The sequence below is a fragment of the Aplysia californica genome, unplaced genomic scaffold (genome assembly GCF_000002075.1).
Source record: "Aplysia californica isolate F4 #8 unplaced genomic scaffold, AplCal3.0 scaffold00046, whole genome shotgun sequence".
In the NCBI taxonomy this organism is placed as follows: Eukaryota; Metazoa; Mollusca; class Gastropoda; order Aplysiida; family Aplysiidae; genus Aplysia; species Aplysia californica.
Genome location: NW_004797316.1, coordinates 155,600 through 167,076, shown reverse-complemented (window position 1 = coordinate 167,076; position 11,477 = coordinate 155,600). Strand labels below are relative to the sequence as shown.

Genomic DNA, 11,477 nt, shown 5'->3' with positions numbered 1-11,477 from the left:
ATTTTTAGTTTTTTCAGCCTCGTACGACTATTTCATCGCATAAGAACCCCCTAAAGCCTTATTTCTTCTCTTACAGGGCATGTTTGTCACCACCATTTCCTCAAAGTCAATCTTTTATTTTTCTTTATCGCCCGTTTTCTCGAAACGTGGTTTTTCTATATATACTTTTTAAAATAACTCCACCATTTTTCATGCAATCTTCATGAAATTTTCACAAAATTAAGAAAAGATGTAAAACAAAAAATTTGTGTGATGAATTTTTTTATATATGTGGAATAGTTTTTTGTTGGTAGTGTTTGGAGTGTGGATTTTCATAAATTTTTAGTCAACGTGAATACTACCTCAGGAAAAAAAATAATGTTAAAGTAGGTTTAGAAAAATTCATCTCACAGATTTGTAGATCTATTGTTTGCCGAGATGTGTGGTGTAATAGTCGAACCTGCAATGATGGCCACCTCTCTAAGACGGCCACCTGTACAACCGGCCAGTTTCTATTTCCCCCCTTGCGTTTTTTCTATATAATTTAACTGTGTAAAACAGGCACCTGTCTAATGCGGCCGCGGTCACCATATTTTAACACACATCCTCTATCACACCAAACAATAACCCATGTCTTAGACGGCCACCTTAGTGACTCCATTACGTTTTGTCATAAATTGTGCTTTGGCCCCTGGCTTTGTGGACGAGCCATCATAATCTAATCACCTGTCGTTGTTATTAGGTAATCCCTCCTACCGATCATGTTGCGTAGGCCCCTCCCACTGTTGACCAATAGGTAACAAATTTTCAACTGCTGGTGAGGTAAGTGTGTGATCCCTCATAACCCATAAGCCCTGCCCAGAACTCATTCACACATTGTAAGTGAAATGAGTGGTCTCTCTTTTGTTTACCAAGTCTGTAACAAAGTAACTATGGACGTCAACATGAACTTGTGACAGAAGCATGGCTCGTTCTCCGAGTGGTGGCGACCCATGTGTTTGTTATACCACCGCACTCAATCCTCCTTGTCTGACACATTTCCTTTTATTGTCACCCTTGCACAAAAGCAGCAACAAAATAAAAAAAGAAGAAGAAAAAAAAAAACAGCGACAACAACAATAACAACAACAACAATGCGGCGACCTCAGAAAGGAAGGGTTTGTTTTCTCCATCTTGATCAGTCCTGCCTAAGATGGCCACCTGGCTTATACGGCCACTTTTCTCCTTGACAATGGGTGGCCGCCTTAAACAGGTTCGACTAATTACGTGAGACTTGCCAACAAAATCCAATATGGCCGCCGTATCTATGGAATCAATTTTTTCTCATACTTGATCGCGGATTTTAAGACTCCCTACTAGATCTATGCTTGTTATATGTAGCAATGCCCACCGAGCGCGTTTTGTTCTGCCGATTTTTGGCCCCCGCAGCGAGGGTGTTTCGTGGGACACACTAACGCAAAGGTTGTTGTCTTCAACTCACTCTCACGCTGCTTCTCGTGAATGGATATGAATGAAACTTGGCAGCCAATCAGAAAAGATGTCAATCTCGTAGTATGCAGTTTGACAACTTTGTACCCATCCAAGAAGTAGTCGAAAACGTTTGCGAAAGTGGTTGATGTGGTGCGCTTTGAAGATTTTTCGGAGCTGTGATTTGTCAAACTGACTGATACGTTTTACACCATATTTGTTTATTCCCTGAAAATTTCATGTTTCTGTGTTAAGCGGTTTTCGCGTAATCTTTAAAAATGTGGGAGTAACTAAAGGAAAAAGCGGCATTGCCATTTGCGCGTGCTGGGTGAACGACCGGCGGCTGGGAAATTTCCCCTGAGTGACGTCATCAGCCATCGGTCGCCTCGGGCACTACAAACGAGGGTCCGCTTATGTGAACCGGAAAGGGGGGGGGGGGATACTTGAAAACTAAACAGGGGCCTTGATAACTTGCGTTTTTGTTGCATTTTAGTCACAATACAATAGATGTAGTCATTTTTATTTGCTTGATTGCATGACAGAAGAATAGAAACAGAAAAGCAAATATCTTGAGAAGTGGTATGGCATTGTGTTTGCGTTATGATAGCCTATTCCCCCCTCTTGGGAAAGCACACACTTGGACTCGTCCTGTGTGCTCTGTTTGGAAAAGTGAGGCATTAAGATTGTTTTTAAAAGAGTATGGTACTTATTTAGTCCAGTCTGGGAAGATAGTCCCGTTTATACAATTGTTATCGTTCACGCGTGCGTACGTGAGTGCGCGCGCGTGCATGTGTGTGTGCGTGAGAGAGAGTGAGGGGGGGGGGGTGTAAATATGTTACATTTATTGTGTGAGTTGTAGCCTGCACATGCAAAATATTCCCATGACTTGTAAACTATATTATCTGAACGCATCTTAGTCTACCACACAATAGGACACTGTCCAACAATGGATATACACAGAGACGATCTTATTTTCTATAACAAAGTATGCATGCTTTTACTAGTAGAGAACTGGATTTATTAGACTAATAAATCCAGCTCTCTACTTACATATTTGTGACAAATTGATCCAGAGAATTGCTTGGCAAGGAGGAATCTTTTATGTTTCCAAGTTTCATTCAAATATCATGACTTTGGGAGAACATATGACTGATAATCTTTGTAAATCTGTAAAGAACGCCACTTTTTTACCTGTTAATGTCTTTACAACTCAAAAAGTATGACAGTTATGAAAAATCTGACAGCATGACTAGATCTAGATTCTGTATTAAAAAATGTATTAGACTGCCATGTTTCATTTACATATTCCAAGAAATAGGCGAGCTATGACAAATAGTGTCTCAAAACGCACCGAAAACGCCACATTTTTACCTATAAACGTCTTCATAACTCAAAAAGTAAGATAGCAATGAAAAATCTGAAAGCAGAACTAGATTCTGCACTAGAAAATGTACTGGGTTGCCAAGTTTCTTTTAAATACTCAGAGAAATGAGCGAGTTATGACGAATATTGTCTCAAAACTCACCAAAGAACATCCCATGTTTTGGTGTTTTTTCATTATATAAAAGTTACCAAAAATTAATTAATTAAAAAATTCATAACTTTTTTGTTTATTGATGGATTTCAAAAATCCAAAAAATTCCATGCTCTGTGAAGATACAGCTACAAAATGCACCTATTTGCAAACACTTTCTGGCAAAAAATGTTTTTCGTTGTCATTGCTATTATATGTGTAAAATTTGGTAACATTTTATCCACTAATAAGCGAGATAACATTCAGCTGCCGCCCTTAAGTATATCATATATTACATGTTGCTATGAGTTAACCATTTTTTATTTTAAAGTGTTGTGGTATTTGAAAGCTTTTTTCAGTAATATAGATTATTTTTTGTTCATCTTTTATTAAAATTTCACGCGTGTGGACATGGTTGTGGGGAGTTTGTTTTTTTTTAACCGAAATTTTCAAATGGGGTTTTGACATCCTTTCTATGTCTGAAGTTTTTTGGCAGGTATTTTACTTTTTTTTGTTTTAGACATGAACTATTTTGACCTCAGCAATTGATCTTTTTCACAGATCTTTTTTTAAATTTTTATTTTCACAAATCTTTAATGTAGATTGTCATTTGTATGATTTCAAGGAGAGGAGCCCTGGTCCTTTGGTTATGGTGGCACTGGCAAGTTTTCTACAAACAACCGTTTCTCCGATTATGGGGTGCGGTTTGCCCAAGGTGATGTGATTGGGGCCATGCTAGACCTGGACTCTCGACCAGCCACCATCTCATTTATGAAAAATGGCACCTGGTATGGTGTGGCGGCCCCTCTGCATGGCTTCCCTGTGGGAAGTAAGGAGATGGCCTTGTTTCCACACATCCTGACAAAGAATTGCAGGTAAGAATTCTTAGTTCTGCTTTGTTATTCTGCTGTGACTTACTGATGCCAGTTAACTTGTTTCATCACTTTTTGTTTTGTTTACATTTTACCACGGTATTGCTTGTTTTAAAAAGCCACTTGTTAGAATTTTCACTGAGCTTTCATTGCAGATTCTCTTGGAACTAGTGAAAATAAATGTCTATTTCTACAAGTACTTCATATAGTACTGCAGCTTTGTCTCTCAACTGCATATCAATACTCATGATTTTTCTTGTTAGTTCTTATATTGCTAAATGAATATGTATGCTATGTTTGTGAGGTTACAATTTTTAACTTAAAATTAGAACTCAATCGCATTTTGTATTCTTCAGTACTTATGCAGTTTTTTGTCCTTTGGGTTTCTAGTTGCTTTTGTTTTAAGATGGGCGGGTATTTTCTTTGAGTAGATAAGACAAATCTCAAGATCCCATTTGTGTTCTTATTTTATTGTTTTAAAGTTATTATTAAAAGTTATTTTACTCCCTCTATAATTTTCCTGTTGCGTAACTGAGAACTGATGGGGAATAACTGCACTAACAAGAACAGGAATTCATTTATTTGATTGACACTTTTTCCTTACTCTTTTTTTTTCCACTATTGAATATAATATTCTTCTATTTTTTTTAAAAAGCTGAAGTGCTGACTGTACTAAACTGTACTTTTTTCATATTCTTGCTAATAGCTTTTATAAAGGCATTAAGGTTACATGTAAATTTTTACTAAACAAAGTTACAAAACTACACCACTGTTCTGATACAAAGAGAAATTAGTTTTTGCTATCACTTTCTCTCAGATAAGTTCTTGTATAAACTTGAGCTTTGCAAATATGAAATTATTTTTTTTTTTATTACAGATAACATGCCTCTTGGTATATGGTTCTTAGATTTAATTGCAAAGCTTGTTTCATTATGAAGCTGAAAGTCTGGGCACTGCGTTGTCCTAAGGCACCTTTTTAAAGGACTCTAATAATCACTGAAATCAATAACAGACTCACAAGTTCATATAAGCTCGTAGACACTTTTCTCTCTTCTTCTATATCACTTTTTGACTCTCAAATGTTGCAGTTTATTCCATTGATGTGCTCATCTTTGACTCCAAATTAGTTCATTTTTGAGCTGTGGGGACATTAAAATCCTTGTCTTAATACTTGTGGTGTTACTATATGAGTACTACTTTCTACTTGTGTACTTGTTGTATTATTATGCTGTGTTGTATGAATGAATGATATGTTCTCTACTAAAAGTGGGTGGGGTCTTTGTATGTATTTGTTTTCTTTAATGCCTTCACTTCTTCATCGGATCAAGTCAAGAATGATGGCTGTGGGGTTTCTTTTTTATTTCTAATTTGTTCCTCTGTTTGAAATACTACTATCTTTTGTCTCCTTTTTTTTTTTACTTGAAAGCTTCATATTAACTTTGTCTGTCTTTTCCACTGTGTTTTGGATTTTCATATATTTTATTTCAAGTTTAAATTTCTGCCATTGATGTTGTCGCAATAATGGAACTCCTTCTCATCCATACTCATGCCTCTCTAGTAAGACAGAACAAAGAACTCACTTAACATTGTTGTGCATGTTGTTCAACAAGAATGTTCAAAGCATCATCTTCATTGTAAAGTGCGATGTAAGTCATGGCTCTTTGTTGTAATGGTTGAAGATGCTTGTCTCGGATGCTGTGGTCTGAACATTTTTGGCGAAAAATGTTTTAAATTGAGGCGGCCGGGTGATGTTGTTGATAGATCTAGCTGTTTTGTTGTGTGGGTTTTTGGGTTGTTCTTTAAAATTTATATGAGGGGGGTTTGTCTTTTGACATTTTTTTCAATGGAAGGGGAAAGTGCAAAATCTGAATCTAAAAAATGTAAGTAATTGTTTCCTGGGTGCAGTTGATGTTATTCATTGTAGGCTTTCTTTGTAACAAGGACAAGATGATGTACTGTTAGCATAGGTTTGCTTTGCTGGACAAACTTTTGATGAACATGTGATGGTTGAGAGCATTTTACTTAGTATTTCCCACAGACTTTGTCACAGTTGAAGATTAATTCAGGGCTTCAAATTTTACACTTGATTTATGTTTTTATCGCTGTATGAAGTATTAGCTTCCAATCACTTTGTAAAAAACATATTTACTATATTTTGGGGGGGTCTGAGTACGGAAGTCCCATCTTTTTGTGGAAAAATATGTATTTTCTTTTTTATAGTATTGCTCCTCAGAGGTTTGCCAATGTTAAAGAGAAGTTATGAACTTTCTAATAATGAAAATGAAGCCCTTAAATCTATTGGAATTGTTCCTTTCTAAAGTAATCTATGGAGCATAAATTTATAGAACGCAAATAAATATGTGCGAATGGGGGGGGGGGGGGTGTACTTGACCAATGCCCTCTACCTTGAGCTGCCATGTAGTTTTTTTGGGGGGGTTGGGTTTTTTGTTGTTGTTTTTTTTTTGGGGGGGGGGGGGGGGGGGTGAAAAGTTGGTAGCTATGGATAGGGTCCCTTTGTTAGGAAAACAAGTATTTATTTAAGATGTGGCCGATATAAATTTTGTTTTTTTAGTTCTCCTTACCTTCCACATACACCTCCAGTTCTTTTGGGACCCTTATGCTACAGCAGCAGAAGGATGAAGATACTCAGAAAAAAATGAATTATATTTTCTTATTTGTTTCTTCAATATAAACTCATTACAACGGCTGAAATCATTATATATTACGAACTGTTGCAATTGGAATAATTAATGAATGTTCCTGTTGGAAACTAGAAATATTTTCTTCCACCCTTGTACAAAGTATATTTAATGTCTTTCTCTGTGTCTTGTGTTGAATTTTAAATTAAGATTTTAAAGCATAAAGTCTTTTCCATCAGATCTCCTAGACGGCTTCATACAATGGAGTGGCAAAGTCAAAAGAACCGTTTTCATTTATATGGTTATGAGTAATAATTTTCAAGACCATTAATTTATTTGTGATATCACCTCTCAGTAGCATTTAGTTCATAGAGGAATTGGCTCTCAGAAGTTTGATTTAGTGTTGGTTCTTTTTCTTTTGTTCCCTTATAATCTAAATTTTCGGCATCAAATTTGTTGAGAAATGGACTCTTAAAAGTAATTTTCAATGTTTATACTATTTATTCTGTTCCTTTTTAACTAATATGAACAAGTTCTAATTTTTAGACAAGTTCTAATTGACACCTGACTGAATGTTGTTATTGTTTTGGAAGTGTACTGTCAAGTATGCTATGTAATACTTACTGTGTATCACATGTGCGTTCTTGACATTATTTAGAAGAAATGGGACCACAAAAGGATGGGGTGTGGCTACATTTTTTTTTTTTTATTAAAAAAAAAAAATTTTTGCTGTGATTATTACAGCAAGTGGGATATTTTCTGATTTAAGGAATTCATCCTAGTTTTTACGTCTTTATTTTTCCATTAATTGCTTGCTCAAATAGTTCAGTTTAATGACAATCGACATTTGCTTTCAAAGTTTTTACCCGAGCTTATTAGGTTGCTGTTTGTGGGGAAATCTTACCAGGATTCAATGACTAGTTGGAAGTGACATTTTATGCATCTTTTGCTCATTACTAACACTAACAGATGATTATTGAAAGGATTTCTTTGACATCCTTATGGTCTCTGTGGTGTTACTCAGTCAATGGTGTCACTGGCATATCTTAAGTTCAGTGAATGAGCCACAGTGCTTTGGTATGATTGTTGAAAGCTGTGTGCATTTAGGAATGTCGTCATCCATGATACATGTGTATGTCTTCAACTCGGAAGCTGTACATATATGTTTTTAAGTAGTCGTTAACTTTTTAAATCAGCGTTTGTATCTTCTTTGGATGATAATAACTATTTATGTTATTATTTTGTAGTGGTTCTTAGGACTTCTCTCTTCCTTGTCTGTCTAACGCTGTTCATACCTCTCTTCCTGAAGAATATATTTAATGCACAAGGTACTTGTTAATAATACTGTCAGTTTTGGAATAATGCTGTCAGTGTTGGAACATGACATGACAACATTTTAAAAAAAATTTGCTTCCATCTTGACTGAAATTAGGTGCAAGGCAAGCTATTTTGGTGTTTTGATTTTAAGGGTTTAATTATTGGTCAGCATTTTATTCATGAACGCTCTTATATCTTCAAAGACCTTCGGAAAGGATTGTTGTTGTTTGTTGGGTTTTTTAAAGAATAAAATTCTATTCGCACATTTTGAAACAGCACTACAGCTATGACATTTTTTGTTTGTGTCCATTTTAACTGAAGGAGAATAAATAGAGTGGAAGATCAGTCAACTGCCAATCAGGATAAACAAATCCGTTCCTCTGGATCAATTCCATGCAACTTTAAACTTACATTCACTGAAAATGGATTTTAATCAGACCCATTCCTTGTAATTTTAGGTCAGGTTCATGGCAAAAATGAAAATACTTAACAGGTCGGCAATACTAATTTCTCTGGCTAGAGACTTGAAATGCCTCTTTTTGTTATCCAAGTCATTTAATTTTTTATGAGCATTTTGTGTTTATCATATGATCCTCGTTTATTTATTAAAAGACAGTTTCAATTAGATTGTCACATACAATATATTTATACATGTATTCCATAGTCCGGGTGTTCTATTAAAGTTTTCATTCTTTAATGCCATTTCTGTCTACAAACATTTTAGGCATACGCTGCTTTCCTAAATATTTTCAGAAAATAACAGGCAAACAATTGTTTTAAATTTGCTTAATGAGCACATTCCAAAATAAATACCCTCATCCCCAAAAAAAAAATTAGAGGCGGAGATGTTGCAGCTTTCTGACTCAGAAGTCACTACTCCTTTTACATGGCATAAACAAAAGTGACCTGGATTGTGGTTGTTAATGATTGTTCATAAGACAAACTGAACAATCAGCCAATTATCATTTTCTGAGAAATTTTCTTGTGGCCTACTCTTCAAAGACTGGATCAGATTTATTAATGTCTTCACTGTCGTATTTTTATTTTCCTCACCTCAGAAAAATAATTGGATCTGCGTTTGTTTTATTGTTTGTCAAGGGGTGTTTTGGGGATGCTGATTTTGCATGATATTTGCTTTCTTACTATGAGAACCACTACTTGTTGTATATTTCCATTTATGGTATTTAACTCAAACAAACTTGCTATCCAGTGGACGTCAATGCAGTGTATTCTCGGATCGTCATGCATTTTAACAACTGTAAATGTGTTTACAAGTTTTTATGTACTTTGTTGCTCACAGATGTAGAAATGGAGTGACAGACACTGCAGTGTGTCTGTTTTCTTCTGTGTATTTCCTGTATTATTTGCAATTAGTAATCATACTGTCTTGCGAGAGTTCTTGGCAAACTTCCTCACTCATCAGCACTAATGTCTTTTTGCATTTCTTTCCAAAACTGTGTAAAGTTATTACCTTTGTACTTTTATTTTTCTGAGAAGCATGCTATTATGGTTAACAAGAGAGATTTTTACACAATTGGTACATGCCCTTTTTATATTGTATAGGGGATTGTCTTCAAGTGTCAAAACATTGATGTTCTATTTACTACAATGTTTCACTGTTGTCCTTTTTCTTTGTGTATGTGTTTGCTGAATCTCAGCAGAAACAACAAATGTAAGTGGATAAGGCTTGCAACATCAATGAGTTTTCGTTTACACTCAAAGCAGAAACAAAAAATTTTTTTATTACTTTACATAACTTTCAGTAAATAGAAACGATCTCTGTAAATCAGTACTCAATCCTGGAAAGGTTTTGAAATTTTCTTTGCATCTTTGGAATGTGTGGAATTTTTTCTGCCCTTCTCCCACTTGTCCCCATCACTTACTTCAATGCATATTCAGCTTTTTTAAGCTTCTGTTTCTATAACTGCTGTGCTAGTGTTTTCAGCATTTGTTTGTTTTTTTCATTTTGGTGGGTTTTTTTCCATGACGACGGTGGACAGCTGTTGTGGATAATGCTGCAGATCTTGGTTATAACCTTCTACCACCCTCCACAACCCTCATCGGGCCCTGTTGCTTGTAGTGGTGACAGTGTCACAGTTGCTTGTACCATTTTGTTTGTGTGCTTATCATCCTTCCATCCTCCATAGATTCAAGGTGAATTTCGGGCAGCAAGATGCCTGGTTCCCGCCTCCAATGGGTTTCAGATACATCGGCCATCTGCAGCTTCTGGAGAGAGTTCGGGGCATGACCCCACCCAGCAGAAAATCTGACTGTGAGGTAAATCCCCTACTGGACTGCTGGCTCACGGCACACTCGTGGTGCCTACAGGGTCTTCTTTTAGAGAGCAGTGCTCCACCTTGTCCAGGAAGCAAAACATCAAGCTGTCTCTGTTTAACTCTTACTGTCTGCTCTGCTTATTCACTATAAAGATGAAATATAAATGAAAAGCAAATTTATTTTTATTGAATGGAATATCCCCCCCTCAGTATTTTTTATAATATAAATTTAGGGAAAATATAAGTGCATTCATGTTACTGAAATATCATTTACTTCAAGACTGATTCATGTCTAAAGAACTGAACACCCCTTCCTTTCTCCTTTCCTCAGCTGATAAAAAAACGTCCTTATCATTGAAAGAAACAGAGACTACTCATTTCAATTTTCTTTGAATGTTTTGCTTCCTGGTTGATGAAAGAGATATTAAGAGCCAGCTTATTTAAAACTGGAAATTTGCTACAAAAATTGTAACTTTAAAGGCACAAGTTATAAATGTTTAAGTTACAGTTTGTAGATCAAACTGCACTAGGTTTTAAATTTGCAATGAGTTATCCCTCACAATATGCATCATTTATGGATTTATACACTGCAAAAAGGTTGCATTTTTTTGTGATGCCGTAAATAGTCCAAGACTCCAGCATTGTGTAATTGCAGAAAAGCAACCATACGTTCAAAGGCTCTGCCAAGACAGTAACTAAAACATCAGAGTTGTTACAGTATACAACTGTTTAGAGATTTTGTACAAACACATGAATGAAATCTATAGGACAATACAAAAATGGGCCATGCTTAGTTTTCTTAAGTCAATTTTAAGGTGATAGTCAGGAGATAATGTGCTCTGTTTTAAAGACAGCGACCTGAAAATATAGCATAAGGAAGTTGAGAAGTTGAGTTCTGCCTCTACCTTTAAGTGCTGTGTATGCAGATTCATAAAAAAAAAGAAAATGCCATACATTTTCATCAATTTTAATCCTTTAATAAAGCAAATATTTCAAAGAACACGTCAAACTGCTAGTACACAGCTTGAACTTAAGTCAACATTAATATACTTTTAACTTTGCATACACTGTGCTGTGTACTGTATGTACAATTTCAAAGGATTTTTCCATGGGTAGTGCTAAGTGTGTGGAGCGATATCTTGGAAAATGTTTTCAGCGATTGGTTGAAAATAGAGGATCTCATCTTTCCAAAAGCTTCGTTTTTATCATATCAATCCTACCTTCAGAGGACTTAACAATGTTGTGCTCTACATGGATTTTACTACTTTTGATCTTGATCTCTTAAGTTAGCCTGATGCAGAACTGTCGAACGGATAAAATGGCACGCTTTCTACACTTTCACTCCCTAAAGTTTAATTAGTTATGGTGGGATGGGGGTTACGTGTTTACTCTTCTATTGGTTGTGTATGGGGGG

General features: G+C 35.8%; 1 protein-coding gene across 1 annotated transcript in view; it reads left to right on the top strand.

Annotated features, from left to right (window-relative positions):
• The window catches only part of LOC101851628, a gene marked incomplete in the record, with an annotated part of 55,446 nt that overhangs the window by 17,790 nt on the left and 26,179 nt on the right, over nt 1–11,477 (top strand). The window contains 2 exon segments of the mRNA XM_013079253.2: nt 3,585–3,834; nt 9,935–10,064. Of these exon segments, the coding sequence (XP_012934707.1) occupies nt 3,585–3,834; nt 9,935–10,064 (380 nt within the window).